The 23796-nt window shown below is 47.2% G+C and overlaps 1 protein-coding gene across 4 annotated transcripts in view; it reads left to right on the top strand.

Annotated features, from left to right (window-relative positions):
* SARDH (sarcosine dehydrogenase) overlaps positions 1-21303 on the top strand; it is a 39461-nt gene extending 18158 nt beyond the window's left edge. For all 4 annotated transcript variants that reach the window (XM_072124697.1, XM_072124695.1, XM_072124698.1 and 1 more), the window contains exons 12-21: positions 69-152; positions 226-339; positions 4748-4886; positions 5694-5807; positions 6495-6642; positions 10403-10496; positions 13619-13781; positions 16206-16374; positions 16657-16792; positions 20972-21303. In XM_072124697.1, coding sequence (XP_071980798.1) covers positions 69-152; positions 226-339; positions 4748-4886; positions 5694-5807; positions 6495-6642; positions 10403-10496; positions 13619-13781; positions 16206-16374; positions 16657-16792; positions 20972-21097 — 1287 coding nt within the window. In that variant the 3' untranslated portion in view covers positions 21098-21303. The remainder of the gene's footprint in view (positions 1-68; positions 153-225; positions 340-4747; positions 4887-5693; positions 5808-6494; positions 6643-10402; positions 10497-13618; positions 13782-16205; positions 16375-16656; positions 16793-20971) is intronic.
* The last annotated feature ends 2493 nt before the right edge of the window (positions 21304-23796 follow it).

Raw genomic sequence — 23796 nt, 5'->3', positions numbered from 1 at the left:
ACACCTTGACAATAAAATCACTGTGTGACCTGATAGCATGAGCAGTGAATACTATGTCCTCCATGCAGGAGCTCCTCCACCAAGGCTGTGTATTCCAGGAGAGGCACGGCTGGGAGCGGCCCGGGTGGTTTAATCCAGAAGGTCCGGCTCCGGTGAGTTCTGATCACTTTGCTTTACCCAATACTTACCACCGTCCGCCTCCTGATGTGCCTATTTTCTATGCAGGTTCTGGACTATGATTATTATGGCTCCTACGGGCATCAACCCCATCATGATTACACCTACAGCCAACTCCTGGAGAAAGAGTACACCTTCGACTTCCCCCCGCACCACAATGTGGTAAGTCATTGTGCTGAGGACCCTCACCCTACATGGAAAATTAGGAAATTTGTTCCCAAAGTCATAATGGGAAAATTAGGCTTCACATCCAACAGGGAATATGAGTTTAAGGTGGTCATAGACATGTGATGGATAAGAGAAGGTACAGCTTGGATATGATGTTACCTAATGGAATGGGTGGACTACATTGGACAATGAATATACATGGAGAGGGAACAGGTGCACATGAGACCCCCAGCAATCACAAGAACAGGCAGACCCCAAAAATCAGATATGATTCCTTATCTGGAGTCATCAAGAGCCTTTGTCTGATCCACCATGACTGGACAATGTAGTATGGGGTCCTGTTTAATGTTTTAGTTATGTTTTCTCATCTAGAAACCCCCACGTCCTCTAGGAGCTCCCCCAATAATTAGCTGATCACCAGGGGTCCTTGTGGTTCTAAGCAGATTACCGTATTTTTCGGACTATAAGGCGCACCGGATAATAAGGTGCACCATCAATAAATGCCGGCTAAAACGTCTAGGTTCATGTATAAGGCGCACCGGATTATAAGGCGCACCTGATTATAAGGATGAATGACCAGCAGGTGGCAGACCTGTGCACAGTGCAAGGCAGCTGTTGTCTGTAAGTACGGTTCATATATAAGGCGCACTGGACTATAAGGCGCATCTTTGATTTCTGAGAAAATCAAAGGATTTTTTTTGTCCGAAAAATACGGTAGTCCACTTCTATCACTGTATTGTGATATTATGGCAGTCAGTTGATGGTCTCATTCCCCCGATACCGAGTTCTCCGCCTTATCCCGTCTTCCAGGTGACCAGCTGGAGCAATGTATTTTTACTCCATGTTCTCCCTTTTCTTCTTCTGTCTTCATTGTCCCTAAAAATAGACTTTTCTAATTATTCTGTTCCCTTTTCATTTAAATCACAGAATTTCTCGCTCTTTCTTCTCTTCCGCACTCTCTGCCAGGGCGAATTATGCGGCTCACAGATTGGAAAACATTTGGTCTGTGTTTTTTATCCAGACATTTTTTTTCTTTCAGAGAGCTAAAATCAAAAAATTGCCTTGGCAGGGTGACCTAGAGACCCCCACATGTCTCTCAACAGGCCCAACTTCTAAAAATTCCTTACTTTTTATACCTTAATCTTTTTAGCTCCAACTTTAATTTTCTGGCTTTAGCAAAAAAAAAAAAAAAAAAAAATATATATATATTTTTTTTTTTTGTTTTTTTTTTAAATAAAAAGCTCTAAACCCTCAGCACATGACTTAGTGACGACTTGCTGCATACAGATGTGTTACTGTTGGCAGTGTATATTCAGTCTGCAGAGAGCTCCCCCTAGTGTCTGCAGTTAGGCAGAATTATTTAATTTAAAATGGTTCATTGATGGCTTATCCATCCAGTAGCTGATCAAGTTCTATAATTCTGTTTTTACCCAAACTAGGCATTTTTAGATTTAAATTATAATCAAGTAGAGATCTTCTAGCAGGGCTGGAGTTCTCACTAAAGACTATATTCCTGGATTGTAGCATCTTCAAGTGCACTGCTAACACCTCTGTGCTCTTGTCTTTCTGCATTGAGCTGCACCACAGCTCTTACCCCTCATTTCTGAGCAAAAGTTGTTGACAGCTTCCGGTTGGATACTACAGCAGTCATGCAGTTCAATGCACATCCACAGAGCGCTCTTATATCTAACACTAGATGTAGTCTGTATAGTCAAATAAATGTCAAGGGGGGCAATTTATGTGTGAATCCATGGCAGAAATCTGAATACAGGGTTCTCTAGGTTTGTTCTGAAGTTGAATTTGTATGTAAGTTGTATGTATTTGTGCTGTCATGGGAACAAGGATTATCAATAACTTCATTATAGACACTTTACAGCTGGAGCCCCGGGGGCCCCCACCATCTTCACCACCAGATCGGCGAGGCAGCTGTATGTAGCTGAGTGACTGGGGGTGAGGCGGCTGTATGTAGCTGAGTGACTGGGGGTGAGGCGGCTGTATGTAGCTGAGTGACTGGGGGTGAGGCGGCTGTATGTAGCTGAGTGACTGGGGGTGAGGCGGCTGTATGTAGCTGAGTGACTGGGGGTGAGGCGGCTGTATGTAGCTGAGTGACTGGGGGTGAGGCGGCTGTATGTAGCTGAGTGACTGGGGGTGAGGCGGCTGTATGTAGCTGAGTGACTGGGGGTGAGGCGGCTGTATGTAGCTGAGTGACTGGGGGTGAGGCGGCTGTATGTAGCTGAGTGACTGGGGGTGAGGCGGCTGTATGTAGCTGAGTGACTGGGGGTGAGGCGGCTGTATGTAGCTGAGTGACTGGGGGTGAGGCGGCTGTATGTAGCTGTGTTACTGGGGTGAGGCGGCTGTATGTAGCTGAGTGACTGGGGGTGAGGCGGCTGTATGTAGCTGAGTGACTGGGGGTGAGGCGGCTGTATGTAGCTGAGTGACTGGGGGTGAGGCGGCTGTATGTAGCTGAGTGACTGGGGGTGAGGCGGCTGTATGTAGCTGAGTGACTGGGGGTGAGGCGGCTGTATGTAGCTGAGTGACTGGGGGTGAGGCGACTGTATGTAGCTGAGTGACTGGGGGTGAGGCGGCTGTATGTAGCTGAGTGACTGGGGGTGAGGCGGCTGTATGTAGCTGAGTGACTGGGGGTGAGGCGGCTGTATGTAGCTGAGTGACTGGGGGTGAGGCGGCTGTATGTAGCTGAGTGACTGGGGGTGAGGCGGCTGTATGTAGCTGAGTGACTGGGGGTGAGGCGGCTGTATGTAGCTGAGTGACTGGGGGTGAGGCGGCTGTATGTAGCTGAGTGACTGGGGGTGAGGCGGCTGTATGTAGCTGAGTGACTGGGGGTGAGGCGGCTGTATGTAGCTGAGTGACTGGGGGTGAGGCGGCTGTATGTAGCTGAGTGACTGGGGGTGAGGCGGCTGTATGTAGCTGAGTGACTGGGGGTGAGGCGGCTGTATGTAGCTGAGTGACTGGGGGTGAGGCGGCTGTATGTAGCTGAGTGACTGGGGGTGAGGCGGCTGTATGTAGCTGAGTGACTGGGGGTGAGGCGGCTGTATGTAGCTGAGTGACTGGGGGTGAGGCGGCTGTATGTAGCTGTGTTACTGGGGTGAGGCGGCTGTATGTAGCTGAGTGACTGGGGGTGAGGCGGCTGTATGTAGCTGAGTGACTGGGGGTGAGGCGGCTGTATGTAGCTGAGTGACTGGGGGTGAGGCGGCTGTATGTAGCTGAGTGACTGGGGGTGAGGCGGCTGTATGTAGCTGAGTGACTGGGGGTGAGGCGACTGTATGTAGCTGAGTGACTGGGGGTGAGGCGGCTGTATGTAGCTGAGTGACTGGGGGTGAGGCGGCTGTATGTAGCTGAGTGACTGGGGGTGAGGCGGCTGTATGTAGCTGAGTGACTGGGGGTGAGGCGGCTGTATGTAGCTGAGTGACTGGGGGTGAGGCGGCTGTATGTAGCTGAGTGACTGGGGGTGAGGCGGCTGTATGTAGCTGAGTGACTGGGGGTGAGGCGGCTGTATGTAGCTGAGTGACTGGGGGTGAGGCGGCTGTATGTAGCTGTGTTACTGGGGTGAGGCGGCTGTATGTAGCTGAGTGACTGGGGGTGAGGCGGCTGTATGTAGCTGAGTGACTGGGGGTGAGGCGGCTGTATGTAGCTGAGCGACTGGGGGTGAGGCGGCTGTATGTAGCTGAGCGACTGTTGGGATAGTGTATAGTGAGCAGGAGGATATGTATGTATGCTACACTCAGTGGGGGCCTCCGCCAGAATTTGCGCCCAGGGGCCCCCACCATCCTTAATCAGACCCTGCTTATAGTATTGGAAGCAGGTTTGTGTTCTCCATGATTCCTATGAAGCCCTCACCTGTATAGGATCCTGTGTGGGAGTGCTTGACATGCCACCATCCTCTCTGTAGAGATGAATCCTGGAGGGATGGGATAAGTTAATAATGCACATATTCCTCTCTGTGCCAGCGTCCCTGGCAGCCACTCGCGGCATCTAAGAGAAGATGAGGCACAGGCTGTGTTGAGCAGAGAGCATGTACCATGACAGGATGACAAACCCCTTACAGATCTCCATTATAATTAGCGGTCCCGAGCCCCTCGCTACGACTGTCACATCCCAGAGATGGGGGGAGAGGAGAACTCTGTTTTTATAGTGTCAGAAGACATATTGGACCTTCATCGTCTCAATTCTGATTGGGGGGGGGGGGGTCCAAGCTCATGAAAGGGTTACTTTCCCAAGATCTTTGTATGTCGTACCCACCTGACAGAAACTTTTGGATGAGTCATTTTATGGTTTATTTCCATCTCCTAGTTCTTCTTCCTAACTGTGGAAAGCTCAGAATATCTTCCCCCCCCCCCTTCCACCAATGTTCATCTGTTGTGTTTTGACGTGCTGTCATTTTTAGATCAGGAAAGAATGTGTTATGTGCAGGAACGCCGCGGCTGTCTTCAACATGTCCTACTTCGGAAAGTTCTACCTAGTTGGGTCAGATGCCAAGAAAGCTGCTAACTGGTTGTTTACTGCAAACATTGACAAGAAGCCAGGTAAACGGGCAACTCAAGAAGTTAGAGGTTTTCTCCGAGTCTCCTGAGATGTACTTACAGAGCCCTTAGGTATAGTCCAGGCCCAGGTCCATCAAGGTTTTCCTTAGAGAGGGTTGACATACACAGGTATGGTCCAGGCCCAGATGTTGGTGGCTTAATTTTAAAGATATATATGTCTCATAGCTCCAAAAGAAACCTCAGGACAATGTAGATGGTCCATGAAGGTTTTTTTTACTTTGAGGGTCCATTGGGGTTTTACTTATTCAGTCCCTCATATGGTTCATTATAGTTTTCCCTAGAGAGTCTCTAGAGGTTTTACTGAACGAAGTCTATGAAGGTTTTCCGTAGAGTGTCTCTTGGGGTTCAACTTAAAGAGTCCATTGAGGTTTTTCTTTGAAAGTCTATTGGCATTGTACTTAGGGAGTCCATTTGGGTTCTACTTAGAGAGTTCTTCTATACGTATAGCTTTGACCAAGATATAATGCTGTGGTGGCCTTGTTGTAAGATGTTTATAAGGTTAATCCTTTGGGGACAATGTAGATGGTCCTCAGTCCCTGGTGAGGAGCTCTGCTCTTACAGCGCTACAGTATGGTCCTCCTACAAATCCTTTAGGTTCTTGACCACCACTGCATTCAGAAGTATGTAATATGTAGTCCCTACCAGCCCTATGGACTATTCTGACCCCTACCCCAAACATCTCACTGTTACATACTAGGCCAATCCTTGACCGCCAGGGGATATATTTGTATAACGACCCATTGCTATATACTCTGTAGAATATATTGTACTCGCTCTCCTTTTACATAGGTTCCACCATATACACCTGCATGTTGAACAAGCGAGGAGGAACAGAGAGTGATCTTACCGTCAGCGTCCTCGCACCTGAAGATTCGCCATCGGTTCTTGCACCAGACTTTGAAGGTGTGTATGTAAGATGACTACAGGCTAGACTTAAAACCTCGCGCATTCCACCCTATGGTAGTGAATCCTTCATCGTCAGATTTGTCACTTTTTTTGGGTGACTAATTGTATTGATGTCACATTTCCGATGCTGCCGGATCTGATGATATACTATTATACACTTGGGTTGTGCAGGCTCCCTATTAGTTACCACATTTCCCACATGCGGCTCCGTTGACCTCCGATCCCCGGTTCTGTCTCCAGTCTTTGACTTTGAAGCTCCCGTTCTGATGTCTCAGTCTCTCATCACAACTGCGAGGAACATCTAGCGATGTGGTCTACCCCATTTATAGCCAGTTCAGGCGCCGCTCGCTGTGATGGTTGCTTTTTTTATACTGCTACATGTCCTAGTTTTTACTTGTAACTTCACTTTTTTTTCATTAACAATATGAATCGGAATAGAATTTTGTCCAAAAAACTAGAGGTATTCTACATTTAGCAGTAACTGTTGATGTGCTACATGACCTAGGGTATGAAGACTGCCCCAGGACCAGGATTCCTGGAAGTACATGTAGATATTTGGAGATATTTGTATCCTGATGATGATTGGTCGGGAGGTGATAACCTTACACGAGAAAGCACGACTAAACTAGTAGAACCTTACAGGAGCAACAAAATTTGTGGTTGTCTAATGGGTCTTCTTCATAGGTGATGTCTACTATTTGGCCATCGGTGGAGCTGTTGCCCAACACAACTGGAGTCACATCAACAATGTCCTTCAAGATAAGAAGTTCAATAGCAAACTGATTGACTGCTCTGAAGATCTGGGGATGATAAGCATCCAGGGACCGGCCAGGTAGGCGGTGAGGACCAGGTTCATGTATGGCTTCATGTATGGTCCGTATATAGGACCATATAGGAGGTTGATGATGGTGTCCTCCACACTCTGATATCTATCAGAGTGTGTTCCTGGCCCCATCAATAATCTCCCCCTGGCTTCACTTGCCAGTTACCTAATCACATCCTTCTAAGGTGAATGAGGTTATGTGAGCGATCAAACCAACCAAGGGCACACACTATAGGGAATATTTTGATTCTGTTATTGGCTCTGCTTCATACATAATTTAAAAGACATAAAATGTACAAAGAATGAAAATCCTTCAACGGAAATACATCCATGAGAGTATTTCCAGCTTCCCTGGGGGTTTGTCCTCACACTGCTGTGCCCTTAGCTATTTTAATTGGGTTGCTCCACTGCCACTCCCCTCTGCTGTGAGCGACTGTTGGGGTGTGTTCACACGTTCAGTTTTTCAGATGCAGTTTTCAAATCCAGAAGCAGGTGTGGATCAAAATGGATGGGAACATCTCATTGAGAGAAGCTGCTCCTGGTATGGACATCTAAAACTGAATATAAAAAACTGAATTTGTCGCCCAGGTTTCAGTAGGCCCCTGGGCGACAGAGCCTCAGTGGGCCCCTTTGCAGTGAACTTACGTGGCAGCATTGAAAATTCAGAAACTAAAACTGTTCTCTTAAATATTCCCTAGTTTATCATCCCAAACAGCCCCCTCGTGGGTACTTTATATAATTCCCACCTCACACCTTATGGATTCATTAGAAACAGACCCTCTCATCCCCATAGATTCCTTATGTACAGCCCTATGTGGGCCCCCCAGCAGCCTGGGGCCCCGGCACTTGCCCGGCTCTGGTGCTGGCCCTGGAACACACCCTCATAGCATGTAATTAGAAGTCCACTACATCATTTACTCAAAGGAGAGGGGCTCTGGGCCAGTAGAATGCAGAGAGCTAAGAGCACAGCAGTGTGAGGACTTGCCCCCAATACAATCCTTAAATATAAAGCCACTTTTCACAGTCTACATAGTCAGCATTGCTGACTGGTTCCTTTTAATCAAGTATCTGGTAGTCTGGACAGTATATATAATATACACTCACCGGCCACTTTATTAGGTACACCATGCTAGTAACGGGTTGGACCCCCTTTTGCCTTCAGAACTGCCTCAATTCTTCGTGGCATAGATTCAACAAGGTGCTGGAAGCTCCTCAGAGATTTTGGTCCATATTGACATGATGGCATCACACAGTTGCCGCAGATTTGTCGGCTGCACATCCATGATGCGAATCTCCCGTTCCACCACATCCCAAAGATGCTCTATTGGATTGAGATCTGGTGACTGTGGAGGCCATTTGAGTCCAGTGACCTCATTGTCATGTTCAAGAAACCAGTCTGAGATGCTTCCAGCTTTATGACATGGCGCATTATCCTGCTGAAAGTAGCCATCAGATGTTACAGGGTACATTGTGCTCATACAGGGATGGACATGGTCAGCAACAATACTCAGGTAGGCTGTGGCATTGTACCAAGGGGCCCAAAGAGTGCCAAGAAAATATTCCCCACACCATGACACCACCACCACCAGCCTGACCCGCTGATACAAGGCAGGATGGATCCATGCTTTCATGTTGTTGACGCCAAATACTGACCCTACCATCCGAATGTCGCAGCAGAAATCGAGACTCATCAGACCAGGCAACGTTTTTCCAATCTTCTACTGTCCAATTTCGATGAGCTTGTGCAAATTGTAGCCTCAGTTTCCTGTTCTCAGCTGAAAGGAGTGGCACCCGGTGTGGTCTTCTGCTGCTGTAGCCCATCTGCCTCAAAGTTCGATGTACTGTGCGTTCAGAGATGCTCTTCTGCCTACCTTGGTTGTAACGGGTGGCGATTTGAGTCACTGTTGCCTTTCTATAAGCTGGAACCAGTCTGCCCATTCTCCTCTGACCTCTGGCATCAACAAGGCATTTCCGCCCACAGAACTGCCGCTCACTGGATGTTTTTTCTTTTTCGGACCACTCTCTGTAAACCCTAGAGATGGTTGTGCGTGAAAATCCCAGTAGATCAGCAGTTTCTGAAATACTCAGACCAGCCCTTCTGGCACCAACAATTATGCCACGTTCAAAGGCCTCAAATCACCTTTCTTCCCCATACTGATGCTCGGTTTGAACTGCAGGAGATTGTCTTGACCATGTCTACATGCCTAAATGCACTGAGTTGCCGCCATGTGATTGGCTAATTAGAAATTAAGTGTTAACGAGCAGTTGGACAGGTGTACCTAATAAAGTGGCCGGTGAGGGTGCTGTCACACGTCGCGTTTACTGCATGCGTTTAAAAACGCATTGCTACAGCTGAAGGTATATTTCCCTAATTAAACAGCTGTTAACGCTTGTGTTTACAAAACGCATGCGTTAACCGCGATGTTAACGCATGCGTTAACAATGCGTTAACAACCGCATGCGTTAACCGCGATGTTAACGCATGCGTTAACAATGTGTTAACGCTTGCGTTTTGTAAACGCAAGCGTTAACAGCTGTTTAATTAGGGAAATATCCCTTCAGATGTAGCAATGCGTTTTTAAACGCATGCAGTAAACGCGACGTGTGACAGCACCCTGAGTGTATATATACACTATATATATGTGTCTTTGTACCGCACCTTCCGTATCTCTACACGGCGTAGACAGAAGTATTGAGTGTTAAATCGTCAGAATATTTGATGTCCCATCCTTACGGCCGTTCTGTGTGACCTGCCACGTTAGCTTAAAATCAGCAAGCGGCTTCCTCCCTAGCAGCCCCGCAGTCCAAGTCTCTTTCAACTTGTATCAATCTTTAATGCGAGCGGCTTGCACATGTGTGTGCCCGTAACAAGCCGCCCGCGACGGGGCGAGAACCCAAGATGTCACATTAAATCCTGATAACACAGATTACTGCTGCTCTCCGAGTCCACGACTGATCTCATGCTGCTCACCTGAATTCACAGGCAACTATGTCAGCCCTGCGGCCCTCTGAGTATCATGAGCCCGCAACAGGGAAACCGTCAGCATGGCTGGATGTCTACAGTGTAACGGCCCAGATCTCATCCTACAGAAAGTATTGGGTGTAGTAACCCCTGTAAAGAGGTGCTACACTCCTCCATATGCTGAATATATGGAATATTTTATCTGCGGAGCTTATGGTAAAATTTCAGACAACCATTGAATTGTAGTTACGCTGCAGCGCTTATGGCTGCTGTCCCCTAATGGATAAGATTTAAAAAAAGAGAGGGATCCCTACCCTGGCTCATTGAAGGGGGTCCAGATTTAGGGATTTCCTTACGCTGTCGGGTTGCATTGACACAATTTGTCCTAATATAGAATAAATGCTTAAAGGAAATCTACCACCAGGATGAAGGATTGTAAACTAAGCACACTAACATACTGGTGTGTGCCTCCTCTGGCAGGATCCACTCTTCTTTTATCCTTTTATGCTGTGGTTTTTAAGAAGAAAAGGCTTTAAAATTATGCAAATGAGCCGTAGGGGCTCCAGGCTCCATTAACACTTATGGAACCTGGAGCTCCTTAGGCTCTTTTGCATAATTATAAAAGCCTTTTTTTCTTAAAAACCACAGCATTAAAAAGATAAAAGAAGTGCGGATCCTGTGAGTGAAGGCACACACCAGTTTGTCAGTGTGCTTAGTTTACAATCCTTCATCCTTGTGGTAGATGCCCTTTAAGTAGTAGATTGTCAACTCCTCAGCCCAATATAAACTTCTGTGTTCTGTCTTCAGTCGATCCATCCTTCAAGACGTCCTCAATGAAGATCTGAGTAATGAGGCTTTCCCCTTCTCCACACACAAGATTGTCACAGCTGCTGGGTACAAGGTACAGGCTGAGTAGGTTCTGCAGGAGAGGGGAGGGGGATCTGCTCATCATATAGGGGACAATTATAATTATATAATTATTAACTGAACTGTGTCAGATGGTGGAGAGTGATGATCTAAAGAGGCTCTTGGCCACCATGGAGCTGGATACAGTCCTTAGGGCGCGTTACTAATCCTGCCCCCTGAAGCATTGCACAAGGAACACTGAAATCAATGCAATGTATGGACGTAATGGGTCCTCCAGACTAGAGATTCTCTTTGTTACCTCTAGATTCCGAAAAAAGTATCCTTTTTGAAAATTTCCGTAATGAAGGTGTTAAAACATCCTGCGGACGCTGGCTTCTGCATTTGGGGGGGCACTGACGCACTTGCCGTATTACTTGTCCTCATCCTAGGGGTTTTAAGCAGAAGTCGGAGAATAACCTCACTGCATGCAGAGGGCAGTAGTAGTCCCCTCGGGCAACTGGACATCCCTTGGGGTGAGTTGTGGTCCTTACGGCTGGTCCCCCCTCCACAAACACTTTTCATGGTGGTCTGATGCGATATTATTAAGGGGGAGTAGATAAGGGTCTAATGGAGGAAGGTTGGATTTAACCTCTTCATGCTGTAATACCCCATTAAAATAGACGGCGCCCCCCACTGTCCTGGTGCTTAGGAGCACCGAGGACGCACACGGCACAGACAGTTAACTTGATAGTAGATCGCTGTTGGCGCCTAGCACCCTACTTTTTCCCGTAGATGACTATTCTGGGTGTGCAGGTGCTTGGAATTGTTCAGTGACCCCCTCCGCACCCCCCTAGCAGCTGTGTTTTGTTAAAAGCTTCCCTTTTGTAACCCAAATAGACTCTGCGGATCCTCCCCAGCTATATCCTTCCATCTATCTCCTTGCCTGACTGATCTAATAGTATAATGGAGAAAAGAGCTCCTGGCTGGCCCCGGCGCACGGCCCCGTGTGCACACGAGCCTCAGTAAGTGCGCTCCTGACACAATCTGCAGGAGCGGGAGACAAGTGAGGGGTTACGTGAACATCATCTGCAATGTACGCCGGCTTCTAGCTCACACCGCAAAGGACTCCTGCGTTTTGTACTTCATTTAACTTCTGCTGGAAGAGAGAGAAATCCTTAACTCCTCACGGTGTGTGCGTCACTTGGAGAGTCACAGACTCTCACACTTTCCTTTCTGACTACAGTAATTGCTGGCGTTGTCAGGGCCGCCCACTTATTGAGTTTTACCGGTGTGGATGCACCTCCCGCTTCTCTCTATCATTCATGTCAATGTCCCTCCCTATTTTGCTTCATTAGTGCCACTGCCACTCCCCATTGTTATTGAAGCTCCTCCCCATTTACCTTTTTAGTAGTGCCTCTCCTTTTAAACTTCACCAGTATTAAAGCCCCTCCCCATTTAGATTTGCTCTAGTGTCGATGCCCCTCTCTGATTATATACATTTTTGTCCTAACCCCACCCCTTTGAGTTTAACTTAAATGTTGATGCCCCTCCCCAATTATATATTTGTGTCAAAGCTCCTCCCCTTTGAGCTTCACTAGTTTCTTTTTGCCATACCCCAAATCTTATCTTGGTATTAGATCTATATCCGATCAGCTGTACTTGTGTTGATGAACCCTCTTCTTGTAGCTTCTCCAGTATCAAAATCCTTCCCCATATACAATCACTGGTCTTGATGCCCCTTCCCTCTTTAGTTTTACTGGTGTCAAAGCCCTTCTTATTTAGGTTCGCTAGTATCGATTGACTAAGATCGACCCCCCCCTCCCTTTTGAGCTTAACTGTCTATGCCCCTCCCCGCTTGTCTTGACTAGTGTCCATGCCCCTCCCCGCTTGTCTTGACTAGTGTCCATGCCCCTCCCCGCTTGTCTTGACTAGTGTCCACGCCCCTCCCCGCTTGTCTTGACTAGTGTCCACGCCCCTCCCCGCTTGTCTTGACTAGTGTCCATGCCCCTCCCCGCTTGTCTTGACTAGTGTCCATGCCCCTCCCCGCTTGTCTTGACTAGTGTCCACGCCCCTCCCCGCTTGTCTTGACTAGTGTCCATGCCCCTCCCCGCTTGTCTTGACTAGTGTCCATGCCCCTCCCCGCTTGTCTTGACTAGTGTCCACGCCCCTCCCCGCTTGTCTTGACTAGTGTCCATGCCCCTCCCCGCTTGTCTTGACTAGTGTCCACGCCCCTCCCCGCTTGTCTTGACTAGTGTCCACGCCCCTCCCCGCTTGTCTTGACTAGTGTCCATGCCCCTCCCCGCTTGTCTTGACTAGTGTCCATGCCCCTCCCCGCTTGTCTTGACTAGTGTCCACGCCCCTCCCCGCTTGTCTTGACTAGTGTCCATGCCCCTCCCCGCTTGTCTTGACTAGTGTCCATGCCCCTCCCCGCTTGTCTTGACTAGTGTCCATGCCCCTCCCCGCTTGTCTTGACTAGTGTCCATGCCCCTCCCCGCTTGTCTTGACTAGTGTCCATGCCCCTTACCCTTTAACCTTTTATATTCTCCGCACATTATGGGGAAACATGATCTTTCTTATTATGTAGTCTTGTTTCTGGAATTGCATTATTGATATGAGGCATCCATAAAGTTCCTATAAAGATGACGGATAGTGTAGTAAAAGGTCCATTATTATCCGAAAACTCCTGGATGAATATCGGATGAGAGGATCCTGTCAGATCTCTATCATCAGACCCATAGGATTTGCTCCAATCACACATCAATCTGCGCACAAGCAGAACAGAGCAGTATGCTGTAACAAGCTCTGCTCCAGCGTCATCTGTTTTCATTCATTCACAGCAAGCAGAGGTTTTGAAAACAGAAAGAGAAGTTACAATTCAGGAATTTCACCATCCAGGGACAATCCCTGACACTGACTGCAGTCTACGTGGTCACACCTGTTGACAGGTTCCCTTTAAGACCCAGAGAGCCAGAAGAGTCGGGATGATTTCTTAGAAGCCATAGCCATGGAGGATACACGGGGGATGTGACGAGTCGGGTCCAGAGCCGCATTAGCTTTTGCTATAATTGTGTAAAAGCACTTTAGCTCCAGGCTGCCCCTTTGGTAAAACCAATCCGCCGCTCTGATGGAGGAATCTGAGGCAGGCCGTCTTATTAACTCTTCCCTGTCTCCTTCCAGGTCCGTGCCATCCGCTTATCCTTTGTAGGAGAGATGGGCTGGGAACTTCATATGCCCAGGAAGGCCTGTGTGCCCGTATACCGAGCCGTCATGGAGGCTGGAGCCAAGCATGGGATTGGCAATGCTGGGTACAGAGCCATCGACTCCCTTAGCATTGAGAAGGGTAGGTACTAAGCTGAAAGGGTTAAAATGGAAAGACCATAGAGAAAAATAGGAAATTTAAGTAAAAATGTATGTTTGTAATGCAAGCATGATGGGACATCCAGGCATTCACTACATGAATAACTAATGCTCCTAACACATATCTTATAACTAAACTTTACACTACCCTAGCCCACCAGGGATTCTATGACTAGCCTCTAGCCCAGCAGTGACCTAATGAATAGCCTTTCCACCAAGGCCCTTAAAGGCCCTTATGCCCAGCCTCTACACTATCCAAGACCACCAAGGACCTGATGATTAGCCCCTACACTACCCTAAACCACCAGGAACCTTATGATTAGCCTCTACATTACCCTAGACCACCAATGACCTTATGAGTAGCCTCTACATTACACTAGACCACCAGGAACTTAATGACTGTTCACACTACACCACCAGGAACCTTATGATTAGCCTCTACATTACCCTAGACCACCAGGGACCTTATGATTAGTCCCTACACTTCCCTAAACACCCAGGAACTTAATGATTACTCACCCTTCACCACCAGGAACCTTATGATTAGCCTCTACATTACCCTAGACCACCAGGAACTTAATGATTGTTCCCCTACACCGCCAGAAACCTTATGATTAGTCTCCACATTACCTTAGACAACCAGTGATCTTATATAAATTATCATAGATTAATAGGGGCCTTACGTTTAGCTTTTTTTTTGCATCTCTACACCACCAGGGACCTTATATTTAGCCTTGTATACAAGTAGACCACCAGGAACTTCACCGTCATCCTAATTCACTGCCCTAGACCACGGTGCACTTTACCCTGAGCCTCTGGGCATCACGACAAACATACATGGCCGAATAAAATTTGGTTTGGATTCTAGAACACCAAAGATTTTATCATTAGTCTTTATGCCTCCCACCAGGGACTTTAACATCACAGTCCTAGACCACCAGGGATATTACTGTGGACCTAGACTGAGGTTTTTTGTCCCTTTTATTGCATTCAAGAACCAATATGGCTGCGTGAATTTTTTTTCGATATTGGTCCATATTACAGGGGAGTTTTTGTGTGGGTTTTGTCCCAACTTTTTTTGGGACCTGGTCCCTGACTGGTCCACTTCTGACTCATCAGACCACTCCTAATAGGTGGGGGTCCCTACAGCTCAGACATATTGCAATTCTCAGCAGGGGGGTGACTAGGATTAGAGTTTTTACATATGTTTAGCATCATTGCCGCCGATTTTGCTTGTCTACTGCATTGCCCTTTAAATCTGTAATTGGGCAGCGCACAGAAAACGAGGGCGCAGGATTGTTTCACCGGATCGTTGTCACACTGTCTGTAAGGAAACCTTCACTTGACTTGTGCCGCAGTAATTGATTTCCACCATCACCGTCAGTCCTTGACTGTCGCTCCCCACTGCGCCTCTAAACTTCACATAGAACACGTAAGAAACGTAGCGAAGAAAAGTCGCCAAGAATAGAAGGAGAGAAGTAACGTTTCATCTCCTCAGACCGTCGCTAAGTGAACGGGGGCGCCGAGGTCTCGTTAGGAATGAAAATATATTGACATTTTGCAAATGGAGATAAATTGCCGCATCTCCGACAATTGTCTCCGAGTGATTAAGATTTCTGCGACGCAAGGAGCCGAAGGAATCTTTATCGCCTGCAATAATAAGAAGAAGCCGCCGACGGAGTAGCGACACTTTTATGCGAGATCACATGGGAGACCCGTCGCTGGCATGTAACAGATGTGTGGATTTAATGAGGGTCCCGCAGGCGCTCCTGTGTCACAGCAGAGGGGTCGTTACAATGTGTCATGGATGGCGAAATAAATGGGGGACTCTCATGCAGAATAAAAATATATTGTGACCGTAAAGACTACACCTTACAATGAAAACTTACAGACAATTCACATTCTATATAGTAACCCTACAGGGCCCCAAGTATGGGGGTCACGTGGCACGCTTAGCCCTATAAGTGGCACACAGGATGTCACAGTAAGTGACAGTAAGTATTCACAGAAGAATGGAAGCCTGTCGCAACGCTGGAACTCAAAGCTTAAGTATGGTCCACAAGTACTTTTTTTTTGGGGGGGGGGGGGGGGGAAGCTCACCCTTGCCCCAGTTCTCAGGGGGTTTTCTAGGATTCCTTGAACACCCCTTTAATTTATGGTGGGAATCTTTCGGGTCAGAAATGGCTCCTATACCAATAATTTTGACTTGTAGATAATGCAGAGATAATTATATTTTTATGCAAGTGCACTGGAGGCGGGGACTTTTTTCTCTCTCCACATTAAGCTACACACACAGAGAAGTCATGGCTATAGAGGAGCTGCCTCCAGTGCATTCGCTGATATATGGATCCTATAGGATGTGTATGGGGTTGTGTACTAACACTGCTGTTACCTGTGCTCTGTGCAGGCTATAGGCACTGGCATGCAGACCTGCGCCCGGATGATACCCCTCTGGAGGCCGGCCTGGGCTTCACCTGCAAATTGAAGTCCAGCACCCCGTTCCTGGGCCGGGAAGCCCTGGAGAAGCAGAAGACGGAGGGGGTCCAGAAGCGTCTGGTGGGGTTCACCATTGATGAGTGAGTCAGTTTTTAGTGGTGGTCTATACATAATCATAGAGGACACTACTCTCCCACGTGATCATTGCACTGCCCTGAAATACTCTGTGCTGCTAGTATGTCTGTCTTTTAACCTACAGCCTCTTCCTCTGCTTCGTTGGCCGTCAATAGTATTGCAGCCCCAGTAAATCAGGCAGAGCTGCAGTACCACTTACAGCCTGTGTATAGAAGTGGCACTGTTTTGGGGGAGAAATCAGCCATATTTCTCTAATTTCTGACATCCCCCTTTAAATTCAATCATAGGAAGGTCCCTCTTTTTGGTCTGGAAGCCGTTTGGAGGAACGGAGTAGCTGTCGGTCACATCCGGAGGGCTGACTTTGGATTTGCAATCAATAAAACCATTGCGTATGGATACATCCGAAATCCTGATGGAGGGCCGGTGAGTACTGTATCATGTGACCGAACCATTGCCAATTTAGACCAATGGGTGGGAGTCATTTAGTATGTGCCTATGTACCATGTGGCAGCTATAGGGCCCCTGTTAGAGGGGGCCCCTTATTAGGTTTTTCCTGCGTATATGCCACTGATGGGGTTAATTGTATAAATAGCCTTGCGCTCCTCTGAGTGCTCCGTGCTATCCTCCATCCGTGACGTCAGCTGCAGGCTATATATGGCGCGGCGTAGTAAACTACCCTTTTATTTGGCTATTTTTGGGCCGGGGTAGGGGGCAGGTGTAGTGATTGGCACGAGCAGAGAGACTCGGAAGTATCTGAATATCGCATGTCAGTCCCCCGGGCTGCGTCTGTAACAGCGGAGTAAAAAATATGCTGTAATTGAGTCATTTTCCTCTCGCCTCGCGTCGCGCTTCGCAGGTGTTTAATAAACTGTGTTAAGTGCTGCCTGACGCGTCATTAGGGAGGCGCTCCACTTACCAGATAATCCTTCTAGAGAGAAAGGTTCCCTTCCAAGAAAGGAACTTTAAAAAATTACAAAAAAAACCCAAATAATCAGCATTTTTTTTTAATAGATGATCAAATATTGCAGTTTTTATGTCCACCACTAGATGTCAGCACATGAAGCTTTACGCTAGACTACTTCTTGCTTTACAGCTTGCTGTAAAATTTGAAGGAGCTGACCAGGAATAAGTATTCACGGCCTATCCTCATATAGCCAACCCTTTCATGGGAATCTGTCAGCAGTTTTGACTGTGTTCGGTAGCAGGCCCGACATCTGTGTAATCATACATTTGTGAATGTTGGTAGTAGCAGCAGGACTGTGAAATTTGGAGGTTATCTGCATAGACCTATTCAATAGACCCTACCTTCTGTGTAACTGTGGTGGCATCCCAGCTTTTGCTCGCAGCAGGATGGAGAGCGATCAGGGCACAGCAGTGTGAGGATACATCTCCCCTACCCCCTACTGGAATATAAAACCATATTTCACAGTCCTGTTGCCACTAACAACTTACACGTAGGTTATTTGGATCTGTAGGTGAGGGTAGAGGTAGTAGTCCCACCATCTTAATAGATATATTATAGACACATAGAAGCTTCCAGGATACATGGACCCCCGGATCTCAGGATGACGAGCTGCTGCCCGTTTAGCAGACCCCCCCCCCCCCCACCATTACTGTAATAGCGCAGTCCATCATATAAATTGGTCTGTAGTATTGATCACTTGATCGGCCTGGAGAAGTCATTTTTTTCCCCTCTCTAAATATGACAACTCTTCCCCAATTACCCACAATCCTCATTACGATCCATCTCCTAGACCCGTCACACACTGTCACTTACGTGTAGGATTAATCCTCCACCATATACCGTCATGTCTCATCCCATAGCAGCTGCTTTACGTCCCATTCATTAGCTAACGAGCTATGTTACAGCCCAGATCCAGCTGGTGCGCCCCCCCGGGGGTGGTGGGCTCAGCGCTGGGGACGCGGTCTGTGCGCTGGGATATTCATCTACCTGTACGGCGGCTTTAATGTCTCCTCCTAAATCTAGCAGAAAAATCCCGTTTATGGAGTAACAGACGTAATGTGAGGCTGTCACATCAGATTAGACCAGTGATGGGCAACCTTTTGAGCTTGGTGTGTCAAAATTCGCCAAAAAACCGAGCATAACTCGGGTGGTGTGTCACCTTGACAAAAAAACATATTTTTGTGATACTTATAGTTTAAATAACAAATATGTATACTATTTAACTTCTAGGGTACTTTAACCGTGGATTGTCTGATTGATCCTACCATGTACTGCCATACAATCAGACAGGTGTGAAATTGCTTAGTAACCTGCAAACTTTCAGTCATGAAAGCTCACAGGTTATAGCGAGGGCGCAGGCGCCGCTGTCTGCATCTCCCACATGCCCTCTTGGCATGGAGAAGGTGTGCGGAGCAAAATAATCGCAATGTCTGGCGATTTGCAAGGCCTTGCGATTATTTCAGGGCTTGTACGTCACAAAACTGACACACAAGCCCTGATGACTGTCTTCATCATACAATGCACTGACCTTACTCACTGTATGATGGGAGTAGTTGTCCTCCCTCATCCCTGCTCTGGAGCTGGTCAGTGTAGAGGTGGCAGCTGCTGGGACATCACACAAGGCAGCAGCGATGTGACCTCTGACTGTGCTGCCATCTTCCCCCCACCACAACTATCAGGAGCGGCAGAGGAGCCTCCTGGGTGTACGGCCGGGTCACCTCTCCTGCTGTGCCCTGTGCTGATACCTGTGCTGACTGGAGACAGTAGGCACAGCTCACACATGGGGAGGGGCCGGCCCGGGAGAGGAGGAGGAGGGGGGAGTGCTGGAAGCTCAGTGCAATCTCTCAGCCTCCCGGCTACTGCACCTGGTCATGTAGGATGAAACTTAAAGGGAACCTGTCACCACTATTTTCACAAATACAGGTAGTGGCAGGTTCCTATAGAGCTCTAGTAACTATCTGACCTCCTGCTTGTAGCTAAAAAATATTCCCCTGAGATTCCCATATACTGAACTTTATAGTTTTATCTGGTAACTAAGCATGGCTACATGGAGTCCAGGTGGGCGTGGCCTCCTCGGGCTGAATCCAGCAGCTTCTCTCCATCCCTATCTCTGTATGCTGCTATAATGTCATGTGACCAGGGTGACATCATCACAGGTCCTATAGCTTTTGTTGCATTAGGAACTGTACACTAAGCATATATGTCATGAAATCACAGCATATTTTATCACATGAAATCATAGCAGGCTGCATGGAGAGGAGTAGAAGTCCATGGATGCTGCTGTGATTGTTTTATGTGGTCAGATATGTACATGGGGTAAAGTTTTCATATTAAGTAGCTCAAGGACCTTTGATGATGTCACCCTGGTCACATGACATTAGGCCACGCCCCCGTGGACTCGCTCCAAAGCTGCATAGATACCAGGCAAGATTATAACTCTGATTTTATGGGGATCTGAGGGAAACTACTTTTAGCTACAAGCAGGAGATCAGATAGTTACTAGAGCTCTATAGGAACCTGCCACTACCTGTATTTGTGAAAATAGTGGTGACGGGTTCCCTTTAACTCTCAGGAAGCCGTGTGTCAGTGAAAATGGCTACGTGTGTCAGCACTGACACGCGTGTCATAGGTTAGCCATCACTGGATTAGACCATTACAGGCTTTCTACCAGTACAGAGCCTTCTATGGCGGTATTATTTGAGTACTGTATGGCAGTATAATTGTATGGTGGTACAGTCTGGCGGTATCATTTCTACATAGTGTGGCAGTATCGTTTGAGCATTGTATTTGGGTATTATTTTTGTACTGTATGGTGATATTTTTTTGAGAATTAGACGGTGGCATTATGTTGGCAATGTATTTCAGCACTGTATGGCAGTATTATTTAAGCACTGTATGACATGTATTGAGCGCTGAATGGTAGAATTATTCTAGTATTATTTGAGTACTGTATGGCAGTATTATTGAATGGTGGCCTAATTTAGGCACTGTATGGCGGTATTATTTCAACATTTGTATGGCAGTATGGTTTGAGCATTGTATAGAGCACTGTATGGTGACATTTTTGAGAATTATGTGGTGGCATAATTTTGGCAATATATTTCTGTTATTTCAGTACTGTATGGCAGTATTATTTTATCAATGTATTTCAGCATTATTAGATATCATATGATAGTATTTCAGTACTTTATGGCAGTATTATTTTTCAATGTATTTCAGTACTGCATGGCGGTATTCTTTAAGTTTTGTATGACATATTAAGCGCTTATTTAGGCACTGTATGGTGGTATTTTTTCAACATTGTGTAAAAATCATATGGCGGCATCATTTTGACAATATATTTCTGTTATTTCAGCATTATTATATGTTGTATGGCAGTATTTCAGTACTGTATGGCGGTATTATTTTATCAATGTATTTCAGTTCTGTATGGCGGTATTATTTTATCAATGTATTTCAGTACTGTATGGCGGTATTATTTTATCAATGTATTTCAGTACTGTATGGCGGTATTATTTGAGAATTTAATGACTTTCGGCTTAGATATTTGGCTCATAGCTGGATATGTCTCCTTGTTTACCTTATTAATCAGATTTTGTAAAATTGTGAAGTCTCCCACTTTAATCTCCTTTCTACAGGTCACCATGGATTTTGTTCGCAGCGGGGACTATGCCCTGGAGAGGATGGGGGTGACATACCCTGCGGAAGCCCATCTAAAATCCCCATTTGACCCCAACAATAACCGAGTGAAGGGGATATACTGAATGTATAAGAGACACAAACGCATCATGAGAAGCCATTTATTACCCCTTCCCATGGATCATGTGACCCCGCCTGGAGGGTCCGCACTGCATCCTGCCAGATCATTGTCATCAATTTCGTTATCAAAGCGTACTCTTGTGGAAGGGACTGAAGGCGACGTCCTTCATAATGTTTGAGCTGAATGAATAATATATCTGAAATATCTGGAGCTTTGACTGGTTAATAGGTTGACTTTACCCTGACAGGAAACAAGATGGCCGCCTCCATGATGTCACATAAGTGTTGTTATGGTCCATCATTAGACTCAAATCTGGTCCTGTAGGTTAGATTGCTGGACCCTGAAATGGTGTAGTGAGCCTTTACTGATTATCACACCTTTACATTATCACACTTGGTATGGTCCAGTGAACCAGCCTTCACTTACCAGATTTTGGACCCATGGAGTTGTTTACTAAGGGCCCGATTCGCGCTTTCCCGACGTGTTACCCGAATATTTCAGATTTGCGTTGATTTCCCTGTATTGCCCCGGGATTTTGGCGCACGCGATCGGATTGTGGCGCATCAGCGACGGCATGCACGCAACGGAAATCGGGGGGGGGGGGGGGAGGCTTGGCCGAACGAAAACCCGACGAATTCGGAAAAACCTCCACATTTAGAACAAAAAAAAAAGTGTCGCGAAACTTGCACTTACCTTCACCAGGAATAGGCCGGTGAACTTGAGTGCATTCCGGCGGGCCTCGGAACTTCAGCGCAGCAGCGCCACCTGGTGGACGTCGGAGGAACTGCCTTAGTGAATCCCGGCTGGACCCGAATCCACCGCAGAGAACGCGCCGCTGGAACGCGAATGGAGCGGGTAAGTAAATCTGCCCCAATGTGTTGCTTGACACGCACTTACCTGCACCCGGCCCGGCTTGGTGAAGTTCAGTGCACCCCGACGGAATTCAGTGCAGCAGCGACACCTGGTGGACATCGGGCGCACTACCTTACTGAATCGCCGGAAGACACGAATCCTCCACACAGAACACGCCGCTGGATAGCGAATGGACCGGGTAAGTAAATCTGCCCCATTATCTTAGATGTCCTGGACAGCAGTCATTTAGGTGGACGAGCCACGTTGCATTACCCATTATCTTATGTCTGTCTGTAATGTCTGCTGTGCTTTCTGTCCTGCTACATAGCTCCTCCCCTCTGCTCTGCGTAAAAGCTGTAGAAAGCTTCAGGTTAATTTTACCTGTCACTTACTGTGGTACTGAGACACTGCAATTCCCAAGAGTTGGGAGGACAACACACCCCAAGTGTGAGAAGCCACAATCCTGGAATATAAATCTATATTTAAAGAGAACCTACCACCACGAATCTACCTATAAAGGTAGATCGGGTGGTAGGTGGATGTAAGGGACGTGAGGAGAGCTCTTTTTAGAGCTAATCCTCACGTCCCCGCTAACTTTTGGGAAACTTTATTAACCTAATATGTAAATTTAGTTATGCGGCTACTGGGGCGTGGAGTAGCCGGCACAAGGCTACACAGCGCGGCTACTCCACGCCCCAGTAGCCACATTACTCCTCCTACCCTGTTGTGTCCGGCGCGCAGCTCCTCGTAGCTGCGCGCCCTCGTCCGATATGATGGCGTTCTGCGCATGCGCAGAACGCCGGCTGAGCAGTCCCAGCTCCGAGGCTGGAGCTACTGCGCATGCGCAGTAGCCGGCTTGTCAGATGAGGGCGTGCAGCTACGAGGAGCTGCGCGCCGGACACAACAGGGTAGGAGGAGTAATGTGGCTACTGGCCCGTGGAGTAGCCGCGCTGTGTAGCCTCGTGGCTACTCCACGCCCCAGTAGCCGCATAACTAAATTTACATATTAGGTTAATAAAGTTTCCCAAAAGTTAGCGGGGACGTGAGGATTAGCTCTAAAAAGAGCTCTCCTCACGTCCCTTACATCCACCTACCACCCGATCTACCTTTATAGGTAGATTCGTGGTGGTAGGTTGCCTTTAATTGCTGCTAATGACGAAATACACAGTAGTATGATTACACATCTCTCCAATACTTAGCTGCGCTCTCTGCAGCCAGAGTTGTGTGAGGACATCCCCCCCCCCCCCTGGTGAACTTGGAAAAGTTACTACAAATGTATATTTCACAGTCCTGCTGCTACTGACAACATACATAAAGCTATGATCACACATCTTTCCAGGGACAATACCGAAGTCTGCATGGTCACACCTGCTGACAGGTTCCCTTTAAAGTATTGAACACATTTAGAAAAACATGGCTGCTTTTTCCCAAAAAAAATGTCCACTCCATTGAAGTTTATGGGTGAGCTTTGATACTAAACCCACCCCTGTGTGCTGTTTTTGGAAGAAAGACATTTTTTTGTAACTCTAGACAATCCCTTTAAATCTATCACTGTAAAGTCTGGTGTCTTTGGATGGGACCACCCAACGCCGTCTGCTATATAAATATAGGAAATAGCATACGAGACCCAGGGATAAGTTTGTCTGGAGGACGTCGGTCACACTCTGGGTGACTATATGGCGGCACATGCCTCTTTTAGAGGATTGCGGTAGGTGAACACACAATGCGGGTTTTCGTACATTGTTCGCCCTCTGCGGGGGTTGTTGGGTGTTGGTGAAACGTGACTGCTCTGTGATAATGACAGTGAGCGAGCGTTACCTCCGTCAAGCTGTCTCTTTTGTGAGCGCCAAA

Source organism: Engystomops pustulosus, chromosome 9, assembly GCF_040894005.1.
Source record: "Engystomops pustulosus chromosome 9, aEngPut4.maternal, whole genome shotgun sequence".
NCBI classification, from domain to species: domain Eukaryota; kingdom Metazoa; phylum Chordata; class Amphibia; order Anura; family Leptodactylidae; genus Engystomops; species Engystomops pustulosus.
The sequence above is the reverse complement of the archived record's forward strand: the minus strand, read 5'-3'. Positions and strand labels throughout refer to the sequence as shown.